Genomic DNA, 15,435 nt, shown 5'->3' with positions numbered 1-15,435 from the left:
GACTACTCAGTAGAATGCTGTTCGGGTTTGTCATCCTAGCCATGACTGGATCAGGTGGGGGAATATTATTTAACAATAAATGCTCAATTATTAATGACTAAATCTCACTCTGAAAGTAACATGTATTCCGCAATATCAACATGTATTCCGTGATATTATTATCTATAAACATTAAAAATAAAAGATTATTTACGAAATTAAATGTTTTATTTATAATTACAAAGGAAACCAGTACAGTATAATCCACACAAATACACATACACACACACACAAGAAGAGCAAGCACATAGTATGCTGTGTTTGGTGGGAGGCAAGCACCTCATTGCTGCGGTGGTCTTAAGCTTTGTGGAGTCTATGACGTCCTTTAGCGGCCGAATCTGTGCGAGAAGCTGATCCCGAATCCGTGAGACCTGTAAGAGATGTGAAGTTGCTGTTTAAAGTCACAAGGTAATTAGTAAAATTTTCGTTTCCTATTTCTGAGACGATTAGAAAAAAAATAAAATTACATATATATATATATATATATATATATATATATATATATATATATATATATATATATATATATATATATATATATATATATATATATATATATATATATATATATATATATATATATATATATATATATATATATATATATATATATATAGTGTTATGTTTTCTTCTAACGTGGATGAAAACCAGCACGCTCACCTCCCGCTGGCGCCCCAGTTCCTGTGGCCGTGCACACCGAAGGATGACCTGCCATTGTTGAAGCGACGCTGGTAGCCGACATTAGCACGGTAGTCCTTTCCGTAGGGCCTGTGGGAGCCAGTAATACCTTTTATGTTGCACCAAAACAGCGTTTACTAGAGAGAGAGAGAGAGAGAGAGAGAGAGAGAGAGAGAGAGAGGTAAAGAATGTCTTACCCGCGGTTCATCCCAACGCCGAAGGTGACCTGCCGCTTCCTGCGGTCGTGTTCGTCCTTCTGGTTCTCCTGTGTTACTCTCTGTGCCTCCTTCTCTTCCTCCTCCTCCTGCGTCTCCAGTGTGACAGCCGCTTCTTGCCTCCTCAGCATCTCCACCAGCGTGTAGGGGTCAACGACCATTAATACCTGGGAGGCTTCACGGAGAAGGTCTGGGTAAAGCTCACGCACCGCAGAGGGATTGTTCTCCAGATAGGCCTGCAGCTGCTCCTCCGAGTGGATGTCCTGCAGGTTGTGCGTGTCCTGGAGAGGGACAGCTGCAGCCCAAGACACCGCCAGCATCGCCACCACCAGAAAGGAAGGGCAGGTCTTCATGTTGGCTCTGTCAGTGAAGACTGTGATGCTGGTGACCCTTGAGCCTCGCCTTATAAACCTTTAGGCGGACCAGCGCGTTGTATGATGCCGTGGCACGCTTACATGGCACCTTGCGTGGGACTTTCCGGGAGTGCTAGAGGGACTACACTAAGGGGGTGTCGCGTGTTGTCTAGTATATGATTTGATGATTTGTTTGTCACATTGTTATACAGTAATACATACAAGTGAAAATCATTATAGCTACAGGCTCCAAAGAAAATGAAGACATATATATATATATATATATATATATATATATATATATATATATATATATATATATATATATATATATATATATATATATATATATATATATATATATATATATATGGTGTAAAGGTCTTCCTTATAACTTGTTTTTCAGGGGAACTCAGTTCTGGATGTATGTGCTTAATACTTATCGCCTAGGCGATATATATTAGGCACATAAATAACATATATATGTGCTTAATGTATATCGCCTAAACAATATATATTAACCACATATTAACAATAAAAGTATTGAATAACAACTTAACATTGAGTCAACTACATATTGGAAGATATTGCTTCGGAGCTCCGTTCCGATGCCATTATCATAGCGTTAGGAACCTAAAAATTTCAGTTCCTCTCTCGTTGCCATATAGGCAAGGTATGTGTGTATACTGATTGGTTTATGTAATACAGTTTATAATTTTAATTTTCGTGATGTTTTTTTGGTTTTGCTTGTAGTGCCATGTAATGTTGAGATTTATATAACTTTTACTTAGTGTTTTTATTGTTTTTTAGCCTGAGGATGCCAGCAGAAAGAGGCGAAACGTAGCAAAAGAATAAAGTTGACGAAAACTTTGGAGTTTCTCTGAAAATAACAAGTTTATATCTATCTATCTATCTATCTATCTATCTTTATATATATATATATATATATATATATATATATATATATATATATATATATATATATATATATATATATATATATATATATATATATATATATATATATATATAGATAGATAGATATAAGTGTACCAACTCGATGTTTCTGCACCATTGCAGTTCTTATAAGTAAATGATACCACGGATTTAATTGTATTTGATGGCTGATAGATATAAGCAAATGTCCATGTTTTGTCTCATGACAGAGGCAAACTTGTCTCCTCCGTGTGCAGGCAAACCTATAGGTTATGTGCGTAGCACTGAAGATTTTGTTATAAAAGATGAAAGTTTTGTAGCGTGTGTGTGTGTGTGTGTGTGTGTGTGCGTGTGTGTATGTGTGTGTAGACTTCATTATGACAGGGAGATTCTCTCAAAGTGTTGCTGTTTGCGAGATTATCACATCAGTAAGGCGTCAGTTCCCGGTGTGCTCGGCTTGTCTTTGCTTACGTGGAGTGAACTTATTTCCTCTTTGGTGCTCCTTTTCATGGGAGTATATGTTGCGTCAGGTTTGACGGGAGTTAAGACGCAAAAGTGTCACTTTATGTAGGCGCCACAGTGACTGCCTAAGCAAGTGTTGTTATTCTGCATATATTACTTCGGATGTCCTACGGGAACAAAATACGCAAGAAAGGAAAAAAAAGCTAAAGGCTGGCAAGAAACAGCGACCCCATATGAAAATCGCTTAAAGCTCAAGACAAAGACGACTTGTGCCGCGCTGCCTTCATTCTGTTGGTGTTGTTGAAAGCGGCAGTCCTCCGCTACCTCCACCATCACAACCACCACGAATGTTGTAGGTACATGCAGACTTATTTTGCATTGCTGTCACTCAGCATTTATTGCCGCCCTTCCCATTGTCTTCTCGGGGCTCCAGTGTGTTCATGCCATCCATCGCCCCACGCCTTTCCCTGCCACCTTGTAATCCATGTTGAAACACAAAAACACAAAGAACACAATCATGACACCGTTTTGACGCAGAATAAAGCTCGTGAAGCACACCATCGTGCAGGGCGTGCTATGTATTGGCCCCGCGTCATCACACAGCAACATCACAGCCGGACACAAGCGTAGCCACAGACACGGCATGTAGTTCCGCTTATCATTTTTCTTTTGTTTGTGTACCTGACTGGATGATTTTGCCAACAGAGCGAGAGAATCAGTCTAGTGGACAATTAATTCTGTAATCTTGTAAGTGACTATATGGTGCCACTCATGTCATTCATTGTCATCATTATCTTCCATTTTCATCTGCCTAACCACCGCTGATGTTCAGAAAGAGGGAAATAAATATATGTTCCATTATATGTCTATGACTTAACAAACTTGTGAGGCAATGCTTGCTCGCCAGGTGAGAGATGGTGGGCTTTCCACATGGTCACTTTTAATTATCCCGAGTGTTCTAGGTAGTGTGGCACGAAGTAAACGATGATCATGCGCAGCCACGGGTGGGGAGGCGACACAGCAACACGTGGGCAGACGGTGGCTATGTCAACGACTGTGTCACTTGTCCGCCATTGTTTCGTTAAATGGTGTTTAAAAGTGGGAATTCACGTATATGCAGTTGCCGAAAGGACCATTATGAAACACTTCTGTTTCCCATCTCCACTACATTCAAAAAGGTTTAGTTGAAGTGACACGGGATTTTGATTAGTTAGTGACAAATTAACAAGATTTTCACATTATTATCAGGAGGAGTACTCTTCAGAATCTGGTTAATCATCAGTGTGATCTTTGAAAATAGTCATGGTGAGAGAGCAAAGCGTTTCTGAGTACGGTCTTAAATGTGACAAGCCTCAGCATTCGAGAGTCTTCCTCTTGCGAGTCGTGTGAAAAGCAATGCGGGAGGGAATTAGTGGCCGGAGTGGGCATGCAGGAGCCAGCCGTTACGCGACCAGTGTTCTCGTTTTTCTATATTGAAGTAAATTTCATTTGTTTATTTTATTTATTTTATATATTTTATTTTAACTTATTTTTGTGTGTACTGAATCGAGAGTCAGAGCTACAGGTGTGTGTGCTCTTTTTTTTTTTTTTTGTATTTTGTATTTATTTATCTATTTATTTATTTATTTATTATTTGTTTATTTTTTTTTTTATTTACTTTTTTTGCATATACCAAATTGAGAATCGGAGTTGCGTGATTTGCTCGTTGTGTACTTTTCATGAGTACGGTGCACCGTATATGTGTAATGCACGAGTGTATTACGATATACCTCATCTCCTTTGATTTGAGATTACAGACTCTGTTTATGAATTTCATTTTGCTCGCGTTGTCTCATATAATATAAGCATTAGATATTCTGAGACCCTAGAGCAGTTGTTCCCAACCTATGAGTAATTGCAAGTGCGTAAATTGGATAATTTGAGTGGGTAATTGAAGGCTGAGAATGAAGACGTATTGTTACGAATGTGTGTGTGTGTGTGTGTGTGTGTGTGTGTGTGTGTGCGAAAATGTAATTGTTTGTGCAGTATGGGTATGAGAGAAACAACGGAGAGGAGGACAGACTCGTCTCATACAGGGCAAGAAGCAGGTGGTGCGCGCGGCGGTGAGGCACCGAGTCAGAGAGGACAAAGGGGAGGGGTGCGTCGCCTGGTCGGAGTGTGGTTCCCAGTTGTGCCTTGCTCTTTTGCTTTTGAGTTTCTGTGCCTTTTCTGTGCCACTGTAGCCGCATATAGACAATGCATTGCATACACAGTACCTTGCAAATACAGTATCGTGCCGTGAGGAAACTGTTTGAGCCTGTGACTGAAGGGAGATCCTGTGCTTGGCTTGAGGGATGATTGCCAGAGTGAGAGGTATTGCGTCCATGTACTGTGTAAGACCAATAGATTAGAAGGGTCTTTCCGCCAGACAACCCAGGGAATTTTGATCATATGCACAATTTGGAGCGCGTTGCAGTTGACGTCACAGTGTGGAAAACTTCTACAGGTCTTGAGATGTGATAGAAAATAGGGTGTTAATGGACGACTTTATGGAATGAATTTGTTTCAAAAGTACATGTAGCTAATATGTTGATCTTCTTACACCATATTAGTTATGAGGATGAAATTTTCATGACAACCTTATGACATGATAACTTAATAGGTACTTATTCATATCAGAGCACCTGGGAATACGAGTATGACAAATAAAAGATAAAATATCAGTTTAAATTAATTAACTTATTTTACCAGTTCTGACTCCGTTCTTACTTAATCCTACTTTAGTTGATTTCTTACATCATGGCAAGTTTTAATGCACACAGCGTCATTTGCATCACAGCCTCATTACATGACAAAAAAAAAAAAAACAAGTTCATCTTTTGAAAAGTTATAAAAACATTATTTCCCTGTTTCTGGAATAAAGATTTGCAACCGGATACAGCACAACAATCTCGCATACTAGTTAACAGCAGCCAGCGTTCTGCATCGGTTCTGACTGACGGTTTACCTCCGCCTCTTTGTCATAATATATATATATATATATATATATATATATATATATATATATATATATATATATATATATATATATATATATATATATATATATATATATATATATATATATATATATATATATATATATATATATATATATATATATACTACTGTACTCACTTGATGTGGATAACGCAAACTTGAAGAAATCAGTAAATTGATAATTAATGTAATGAAAAAGGCTGGGAACCACTGCCCTAGAGTATAGATGCAATGGCTAAACCAAACAATGGGAATGTTACAAATATAGACATTTATTTAGATCATTCCAAAGAAAACATGATGCGACACATCTTCAGAAGGTGGTGTATTGTATTTGGTGGTCATATATATATATATATATATATATATATATATATATATATATATATATATATATATATATATATATATATATATATATATATATATATTCACACACACTACTACTGTACTCATACTTAATGTGGGTAATGCAAACTTCAAGAAGTCAGTAAATGGATTATGTAATGACAAAAATTCGGAACAACTCCTCTAGAATATAGACCCGAACAATGAGAATGGTACAAATATAGGTATTTATTTAGATAATTCCCCCAAAAAAAACAGTGCGACACATTTTCAGAAGATCGTGTGTTGTATTTGGTATAAAGCTAGCATGCCTCTCAAGACTGGCGGCATGACAACCAGTGTGAGGAATTCTCTGCTGCGGCGGTCTGAGGCTGCCTGTGTGATGACCGCGACGCCCTCTAGCGACGGAATCTGTGCAAAAAGGTGATCCCGAACCCATGGGACCTGTGAACAAGGGATGTCGTCACATTACTTGCCTGTCTTCTCACAAAAAGGTGAATACAATACAATGTTAAACTTTTCCCTGATATTTATTCTTTTTTAGTAACGAAAACCAGCACACTCACCTCCCGCTGGCGCCCCAGTTCTTGTGGCCGTGCACGCCGAAGGATGACCTGCCGCTGTTGAAACGACGCTGGTAGCCAACATTTGCTTGGTAGTTCCTTCCGTAGGGCCTGTGGGAGGCACTGTTAGCTGTTGTGGTACACCAAAACTGTTAACCAGAGAAAAAGAGATGGGCAAAAGAATATCTTACCCGCGGTTCATCCCAAAGCCAAAGGTGGCCTGTCTCTTTCTGCGGTCGTGCTCGTCCTTTTGATCCTCCTGCTTTCCATCATGTGTCTCCGTCTCCTCCTCCTCCTTCATCTCCTCCTTTTCCGTTTGGGCCTCCGGCGCTGCCGCCGCATATTGCTTCCTCAGCATCTCCACCACCGTTTCGGGATCAACGACCACCAACACCTGGGAGGCTTCACGCAGAAGGTCTGGGTACAGGTCAAGCAACACAGAAGGATTGGTCTCTAGATACGCCTGCAGCTGCTCCTCCAAATAGGTGTCCTGCAGTCTGTGTGTGTCCTGAAGAGTGACACCCGCGGCCAAGGAAACCGCCAGCATCCCCACCATCAGGAGGGGATGGACGAGGAGTGTACAGGTCTTCATGTTGGCTGTGTCAGTGAAAACTGTGATGCTGGTAACTCCTGAGCCTCGCCTTATAAATACCAAAATGGGGCATCCCTCCATGGGGAAGTACGTTGCCCATTCTCGCGAGTTGGTGACCTTAGCATTGAGTGGTGCCAGCGCGTGCCATAAAGTTTTCCGTGAGTTCGGGAGTTCCCTTGTCACAAGAAAGAATCAAACGTATGAGTGAAAATAACCGAGCTACTGAAAGAAAAAAAAAAAAAACGAGGTGGCAGGTTTATAAAGGATTTATTACTGTATTTCATCTTGATTCTTAAAAAAAAATGTCAGTTATTATTTAGTGTTGTTGACGGATGTGGCCAGTGTGAGGGAGTCATGATTGTGTCGTCAGACTTGGTATAGTCATTCTATCTATACCGCCGTACTCAGGAGAGGTAAAAATATACGTGGGTGTTTGCATTGTAATATGAACGTGTTGATCAACATTGTGTGAAGGAAAAAATCAATCTGTCAGTTGTAAATCGTTACGCAAGGTGAAATGAAAGAAATGTTGGAATTGAAATTATTACAAGAAAGCTAGATTTATTCTGCTTGTGAAATATTATGAGCTTTTTTGATACAGTCATCCCCAGCAGCAGTTGGCATCCCGCACAATCTGACGACTTTCACCGAGTAGAGTGCCTGCTCAGCTTTTACTACGTATAAAATAATCCTTGTGCTCATCCTCCCTCCCGCGTAGTCTTCCCGTCTCGCTGGCACTCATGATCACCAGCTATCTTTGCTTATGTAAAACATAACGGTCAGAATTGAAACTAGAGATGAAGTTACAAAGAAAGAAGTCACAGGAGGGTAGACTGGAAATAACCGTTACTTACTCATGTTTACGAACTATTTGTTCCAGATGTTTGGAACGAATCGCTACTTCTTACTTTTTTTTTTTTACAAACGAATCGCGGTTCATGGCTGTCTTGGAATGAGAGAATTTGTGTTGAGGCAGGAATGTGAGAATAGTTGATTCCTTCTCCAACTGTGACCATTATTCAAAGAAACAGGCTCTGTTTCATTAATAGTAATTTTTAGAACATTATCCTGAAATTTTATTGTTGGATACTACTCATGTATCCTGCCTCTCGCTGTAACTGGAAATCGCTTCAGAAAACAATAACGTGCTGTACACATCAGCTCGTAATTATAGTCCCGATACATGAAGGAAAAAAAAAATATTCAGAGGCGAAATACCTCACGGTGACGTATTCAACACTGCCTAGGTGAACACGAAGTCACCCATGACTGTCAACGCAATGGCAATGGCCACCGACACAACCTTTGACATCACCAGGGCGTAGTACTGATCATGGTAAAAAGCTTTCAGACAATTTCAAGAACTGCATTCATACATTTTACTTTCAACACTTAATCGTGTGTGTGTGTGTGTGTGTGTGTGTGTAAGTAAAGTGAGTGAGTAAGTGAGTGAGTGAGCGAGTGTGTGTGTGTGTGTGTGTGTGTGTGTGTGTGCGGGGGATTAGGTGACGGGAAAACCAACCCATGAATCTCGTACCCTCTTGACTTCCTCACGCCCATAACAGCGCAGCGCATGAAGGGTTGAGAGAGTGTACAGCGTGTTTCCCCATATAGCGAGCCAATATGAACACCTCCCCTTTTCTGGTAGGAACTGGTGGGGTTTTTCAACAGTCTCCCATACACTACGAACTCTAATCATTACTCACGTCATTCCTCTCATGCGACGGTGGCTCTCAGATGGTGATTCTCGTTAAAGCCACTCGGTGGGAAACTTTATGGGGTACCAATGAATTGTAAGATGGTTATGACAGCAGAAGAAAAAGGAAAAAGGACCACAGACTCACGTCCGCAGGGAGACGCAGGCTGCCTTCGCCAATGAAATGAATGTGGAATGCGTCAATCTTTGCTTTTATGTCTTTACTTCTGTCGAGACAGATATTACATGAATATGTGGATGTGTGTTTGTTTGCCTCTTTTCTTCTTTTTCTTTTCTCTTTTTCCGCCCTTAAGTAATGTGAAGTAGGATCACTACACTTGTATTTGATGTGCAAGTACTGATTCGGCGTCGGATTTAACACCTGGCGCCCTCAAGCCCTGAGGAGAGGCCGCCGTGTTATGGCAGGGCCTTCCTCAGGCTTCATAGACGCAACACGACCTGCTGCCTCCCTAAGGTGTTTTGATCTTTAGTAAAATACATTTTACTTGTATAGTTTCTCCTTCCTCCCCCTCGTCTCACACACACACACACACACACACACACACACACACACACACACACACACACAATGAGAGAGAGAGAGAGAGAGAGAGAGAGAGAGAGAGAGAGAGAGAGAGAGAGAGAGAGAGAGAGAGAGAGAGAGAGAGAGAGAGAGAGAGAGAGAGAGAGAGAAAAACTCTTTTTGGTTTTCTAACAGAGTTCAGTGCAAACAGATCGCCATTTGCACTGCTCCTCTTGTCACTTCGCCCCCGTGCCAGCGGAGTGCAATACGATGAAAACTCGCACAGTTTTCTTGTAGAGAGGCAGTCCTTGAGAATGAGCGTTCACACACAACGAGATGCACTGCACATGAGCTGGATACATTACTTTACAAGTGGATTAATACATAACACAAACACTGCGTTGTCTGGCGAAGTGAACACTTAAGTTAAAGTTTATACACAGACAGAAAAATCTATTCATTCAATTCCTGTTATATCTCCTATAACAGAAAATTCAGCTACATCTAGCCAAGTTGGGCTTGAGTCGAAACTATAACTACAAACCAGGCTTGAATAGACAATAAAAACTGAATCATGTTTCAGTCTGCTCCACCAGCTTAAAAAGAGAATGTTAAGTGTGCCTTAATTATTTACTTTAGGCAAATCACATTAGCTTCGACTTCTTTGGACTAAAATTGCATTTTGTGTTATTTGTGTTATAAATTATAGATATATAAAAGAAATGTTCAGTTTTACAACAAAACAATTCATCTCTAAAAACTTGATAACCATGTTTTGATCCTTCCTGTCCCTGGTCACACAGCACCCAGTCGAGGATTGTTGTCTGTGTTATTGCGGCAAGACCAGAGCGACGATCATACTTAGTCACGGGTGTAGGAGACACGGAGAGACACGTGTATCGGGAACGGCAATGTCAGCAGTCCTGGGTCACCTGTAACAATTCCGTGTACTGAAACAATGACCATAGAAAAAAAAAAAAAAGTAATCTAAAGATATAAGGAAAACATCTGAAGTAAACAGTGTATTGTGAACTGTATTGTGGAATTGGAATGGCTTTCGGCTTGCAAGGAAATAGGACCACTGATTGACTGATTGACAGAAAAAAAAAAGAAAAAAAAAGCCCCGCAACATTGTGGTCATATAGCGCCGAAGGGGGAGCGCTTGGATAAACGGCCACTGAACCCTTCAGTGACAGGCTAGCCATCAAAGAGGTGACACCGCCGACCACGCTTCAACCCCAGCCACCGCGACAAGGTGACTCCACACGGTGGAGGAAATAGGACCAAATACTTTCTGTCTGAATCCACTGTAAAGTGGGCCATCCCTACGTGGGGAAGAACGCTGCCTATTTTCGCGAACCAGTGTCCGTGACACTGGGTGATGCAACACGTGCCACAACATTTTCCGGGAGTTGTACCATAAGGGACTGTCACGTGTAGAACTCATGGCTTCTTGCATCTTCCCTTATTTTCTTATGTTCTTATGTTGTCACAGGGAAAATGAATGATTAAAAATTAAGCTATTACATAAATGAGTCACTTCTTTTTCATTTCTACCTTTTCCCGAATGAGGCTACCAATAAGTAAAGATGAAATGAGCATAATGAGCAAGTCAGCGTTATGACACCATATTTACTGTATTCTGTCCTCTCCTGAGTCCACGGGATGTTGCCTCTGTACGATGTTAACTGCCTTTGTTAATACTGTGTTATCAGCTGACTGTCTGACATCATCCTAGGGAAGGGAATCAGCGACAGGTGTCATTCGTGCTTCGTTACGTAAAGTTAAATGCGGGAAATGTTCTATAGTTTTGCTTGGAAGATAAATTTTGATATATTAAGAATTTTTCATTTTTATCATCACTAAAATCACTATTATTAATTAGCCTAATTTTTCTTTATTACTCATTATTAATGACTGTGGACTTTGAGTGAACATATATGTTTGGTCTGCTTCGCCATTACGTTATGATGACTGGTGCCCCTTGTGTCTGGCTCATCCTCCCTCCTGCGTGGCTTCTCTCACTGTCGCGCTGCACTCACGACCACCGGCATCCTCTGTTTGTGTGCGTGTGATGTTGTTCAAGTGTTTAATTCGTTGCATGTTATTCTGTACTCGTATGAGAGAGAGAGAGAGAGAGAGAGAGAGAGAGAGAGAGAGAGAGAGAGAGAGAGAGAGAGAGACCTCAAATCGTTAGGAATACCCAGCATTGTTAACACTTCTCTGCCATAGCACTATTACACTCATTTTTTAATCATGAGTAAGCAGACGCTGCAGTCACTGAAAGGCTCAAAGCACTCGGTCACTCCTGCTGCCAGTGATTTATGTTGAAGTAGTGATAATGACATGCACCACGCAATTTCAATGAGCTTAAGGAAAAGTGATAACTCAGAGGTTAACGGGGAAGAAATGAACATGGGCACTGCTTCACACGTATCGTTCGGATTAAAGGAGTAAAACATGATGAAACCTGAAACACTGAAATTTTTATTAAAGAGAGGAAAATTGTGAAGCATTGGTCGTCTGACTTCTTCCCGCACAGGAAGCTGTGCTGCATATAGGATTGATGCATAACTACACGCATGTATGAGTGCATAATACAAACATTCGTGAGTGGACACCGTGAACTCTTTGTGTGTGTATTTTAAATAGAAGAGTTGAGTAGTGGCTATGAGGGGCAAAGGGGAGGCAGCACTGGTGTCTGGGAGTGAGGCGTCTTCCTCCACAAGGTCACGCGACAAAACAATAATACTGCCACGCCTCTGTGACTTAGCCAGTGCCATCACACCACGCAGGAACCCCATTGTCACTGTGTACAGCAGCACTGTGTAGGAGAACCACCATGATGGAAGACGCGGACATCTTTGACACACTTTAGTTGCCTCAATCTGTCTCCCACCAGTGTGGAACACTTGCATTGAGTGTTGAGACAGCGGAGAACGATTACGTTTCTATACATTTGAAGATCACTCAGTAGAATGCAGTTTGGGTTTGGCATCCTAGCCATGACTGGATCAAGTGAGGGGATACTATTTAACAATAAATGCTCAATTATTAATGGCTAACTCTCACTCTGAAGATAACATGTATTCCGCGATATCAACATGTATTCCGTGATATCATGATCTATATTCTATACAGATTAAAAAGTGCCTTTCGACATATTTTGTTTGTCATGAACATGTCATGACGTTTTATATTTATTGTTTATTTATTTATTATTTTTATAATACAGTAAAGGTTAAAAGATTGTTTACGAAATTAGATATTTTATTTATAATTACAAATGAAACCAGTACAGTATAATCCACACACACACACACACACACACACACACACACACAAGAAGATCAAGCACATAGTATGCTGTGTTTGGTGGGAGGCAAGCATCTCATTGCTGCGGTGGTCTTAAGCTTTGTGGTGTCTATGACGTCCTTTAGCGGCCGAATCTGTGCGAAAAGCTGATCCCGAATCCGTGAGACCTGCAAGAGATGTGAAGTTGCTAGTTAAAGTTATAAGGTAATTAGTAAAATTTTGTTTCCTATTTGACACGATAAAAAAAAAAGATATATATATATATATATATATATATATATATATATATATATATATATATATATATATATATATATATATATATATATATATATATATATATATATATACACACACAGTGTTATGTTTTCTTCTAACGTTGATGAAAACCAGCACGCTCACCTCCCGCTGGCGCCCCAGTTCCTGTGGCCGTGCACACCGAAGGATGACCTGCCATTGTTGAAGCGACGCTGGTAGCCAACATTTGCACGGTAGTTCTTTCCATAGGGCCTGTGGGAGCCAGTAATACCTATTATGCCGCACCAAAACAGTGTTTGCCAGAGAGAGCGAGAGAGAGAGAGAGAGAGAGAGAGAGAGAGAGAGAGAGAGAGAGAGAGAGAGAGAGAGAGAGAGGTAAAGAATGTCTTACCCGCGGTTCATCCCAAAGCCGAAGGTGACCTGTCGCTTCCTGCGGTCGTGTTCGTCCTTCTGGTCCTCCTGTGTTACTCTCTGGGCCTCCTCGTCTTCCTCCTCCTCCTGCGTCTCCAGTGTGACAGCCGCTTCTTGTCTCCTCAGCATCTCCACCAGCGTGTAGGGGTCAACGACCATCAACACCTGGGAGGCTTCGCGGAGAAGGTCTGGGTACAGCTCACGCACCGCAGAGGGATTGTTCTCCAGATACGCCTGCAGCTGCTCCTCCGAGTGGATGTCCTGCAGGTTGTACGTGTCCTGGAGAGGGGCAGCTGCAGCCCAAGACACCGCCAGCATCGCCACCACCAGAAAGGGACGGCAGGTCTTCATGTTGGCTCTGTCAGTGAAGACTGTGATGCTGGTGACCCTTGAGCCTCGCCTTATAAACCTTTAGGCGGGCCATTCCACACTGGGGAAGCGCGTTGTATGATGCCGTGGCACGCTTACATGGCACCTTGCGTGGGACTTTCCGGGAGTGCTAGAGGGACTACACTAAGGGGTTTGTCACGTGTATAAGATTTGTTTGTCACCTAGTATAAGATTAGGTAATTTGTTTGTCACATTGTTATACAGTAATACATACAAGTGAAAATCTTTATAGCTACAGGCTCCTAAGAAAGTGAAGATGTAGTATACGGTATAGTATATAGCTTAATATACTTTATAGCTTAATAAATATCGCCTAGGCGATATTTATTAAGCACGTAAATCTAGAATTGAGTTCCCCTGAAAAACAAGTTATAAAGAAGACCTTTACACCATATATATATATATATATATATATATATATATATATATATATATATATATATATATATATATATATATATATATATATATATATATATATATATATATATATATATATATATATATATATATATATATATATTGTAAAGGTCTTCTTTATAACTTGTTTTTCAAGGGAACTCACTTCTGGAATTATATGTTTAATATTTATCGCCTAGGCGTTACATATTAAGCACATAAATAACATATATATTTGCTTAATATATATCAAAAAATATATATATATATCGCCTAAACAATATATATTAACCACATATTAACAACACCAGAATTGAATAACAACTTAACATCGAGTCAACTACATATTGCAAGATAATGCTTCAGAACACCGTTCCGATGCCACTTTCATAGCATTAGGAACCTAAATATTTCAGTTCCTCTCTCGTTGCCATATAAGCAAGGTGTGTGTGTATACTGATTAGTTTCTGTGATACAGTTTATAATTTTGGTTTACCAACTCTATGTTTCTACACCAATGCAGTGCTTTCACGTAAATAATGCCACGGAATTAATAGTATCTGATAACTGATGATAGATATAAGCAAATATCCATGTTTTTTCTCATGAGGCAAACTTGTCTCCTCCGTGTGCAGGCAAACTTATAGGTTATGTGCGTAGCACTGAAGTTCTTGTTATAAAAGATGAAAGTTTTGTAGTGTGTGTGTGTGTGTGTGTGTGTGTGTGTGTGTGTGTGTGTGTGAAAGATATTCTCTCAAAGTGTTGCCGTTTGCGAGATTATCACATCAGTAAGGCGTGAGTTCCCGGCGTGCTCGGCTTGTCTTTGCTTACGTGGAGTGAACTTATTTCCTCTTTGGTGCTCCCTTTCATGGGAGAATATGTTGCGTCAGGTTTGACGGGAGGTAAGACGCAAAAGTGTCACTTTATGTAGGCGCCACAGTGACTGGCTGAGCAAGTGTTGTTATTCTGCAGATATTACTTCGGATGTCCTGCGGGAACAGAATACGCAAGAAAGGAAAAAAAAGCTAAAGGCTGGCAAGAAACAGCGACCCCATATGAAAATCGGTTAAAGCTCAAAACAAAGAAGATTTGTTCCGCGCTGCCTTCATTCTTTTGGTGTTGTTGAAAGCGGCAGTTCTCCGCTACCCCCACCATCACAACCACCACGAATGCAGTAGGTACATGCAGACTTATTTTGCATTGCTGTCACTCAGCATTTATTGCCGCCCTTCCCATTGT

General features: G+C 40.6%; 2 protein-coding genes across 5 annotated transcripts; both read right to left on the bottom strand.

Annotated features, from left to right (window-relative positions):
• Window positions 1-185: 185 nt before the first annotated feature.
• LOC135107342 (uncharacterized) lies at window positions 186-13,797 on the bottom strand. Of its 3 annotated transcripts, none has more exons than XM_064017076.1 (3): window positions 13,388-13,797; window positions 700-807; window positions 186-410 (listed from the first exon to the last, which is right to left on the bottom strand). In XM_064017076.1, the coding sequence occupies exons 1-3, from the start codon at window positions 13,756-13,758 to the stop codon at window positions 365-367; spliced, it is 525 nt and encodes a 174-aa protein (XP_063873146.1). In that variant the 5' UTR covers window positions 13,759-13,797; the 3' UTR covers window positions 186-364. The 3 variants fall into 3 exon arrangements, with proteins under 3 accessions (XP_063873146.1, XP_063873145.1, XP_063873144.1); XM_064017075.1 differs by lacking the exon at window positions 13,388-13,797 and adding an exon at window positions 915-1,348; XM_064017074.1 differs by lacking the exons at window positions 186-410; window positions 700-807 and adding exons at window positions 12,673-12,905; window positions 13,141-13,248 and having other exon boundaries at window positions 13,388-13,795.
• LOC135107341 (uncharacterized) lies at window positions 6,189-7,422 on the bottom strand. 2 transcript variants are annotated; one of them, XM_064017072.1, is made up of 3 exons: window positions 6,804-7,412; window positions 6,616-6,723; window positions 6,189-6,493 (listed from the first exon to the last, which is right to left on the bottom strand). In XM_064017072.1, the coding sequence occupies exons 1-3, from the start codon at window positions 7,283-7,285 to the stop codon at window positions 6,448-6,450; spliced, it is 636 nt and encodes a 211-aa protein (XP_063873142.1). In that variant the 5' UTR covers window positions 7,286-7,412; the 3' UTR covers window positions 6,189-6,447. The 2 variants fall into 2 exon arrangements, with proteins under 2 accessions (XP_063873142.1, XP_063873143.1); XM_064017073.1 differs by lacking the exon at window positions 6,616-6,723 and having other exon boundaries at window positions 6,804-7,422.
• Window positions 13,798-15,435: the final 1,638 nt, after the last annotated feature.

The sequence above is a fragment of the Scylla paramamosain genome, chromosome 15 (genome assembly GCF_035594125.1).
Source record: "Scylla paramamosain isolate STU-SP2022 chromosome 15, ASM3559412v1, whole genome shotgun sequence".
NCBI classification, from domain to species: domain Eukaryota; kingdom Metazoa; phylum Arthropoda; class Malacostraca; order Decapoda; family Portunidae; genus Scylla; species Scylla paramamosain.
The sequence above is the reverse complement of the archived record's forward strand: the minus strand, read 5'-3'. Positions and strand labels throughout refer to the sequence as shown.

What these genes read in the sequence shown, in the direction of transcription:
- LOC135107341 (XM_064017072.1), bottom strand. Translation starts at nt 7,285, where the DNA reads ATGGAGGGATGCCCCATTTTGGTATTTATAAGGCGAGGCTCAGGAGTT. An exon ending in GGCTTTGGGATGAACCGCGG is followed by an intron (nt 6,724 to 6,803) that starts GTAAGATATTCT and finishes TGCCTCCCACAG; the next exon opens with GCCCTACGGAAGGAACTACC. An exon ending in AACTGGGGCGCCAGCGGGAG is followed by an intron (nt 6,494 to 6,615) that starts GTGAGTGTGCTG and finishes CCTTGTTCACAG; the next exon opens with GTCCCATGGGTTCGGGATCA.
- LOC135107342 (XM_064017076.1), bottom strand. Translation starts at nt 13,758, where the DNA reads ATGAAGACCTGCCGTCCCTTTCTGGTGGTGGCGATGCTGGCGGTGTCT. An exon ending in GGCTTTGGGATGAACCGCGG is followed by an intron (nt 808 to 13,387) that starts GTAAGACATTCT and finishes TGGCTCCCACAG; the next exon opens with GCCCTACGGAAAGGACTACC. An exon ending in AACTGGGGCGCCAGCGGGAG is followed by an intron (nt 411 to 699) that starts GTGAGCGTGCTG and finishes CATCTCTTACAG; the next exon opens with GTCTCACGGATTCGGGATCA.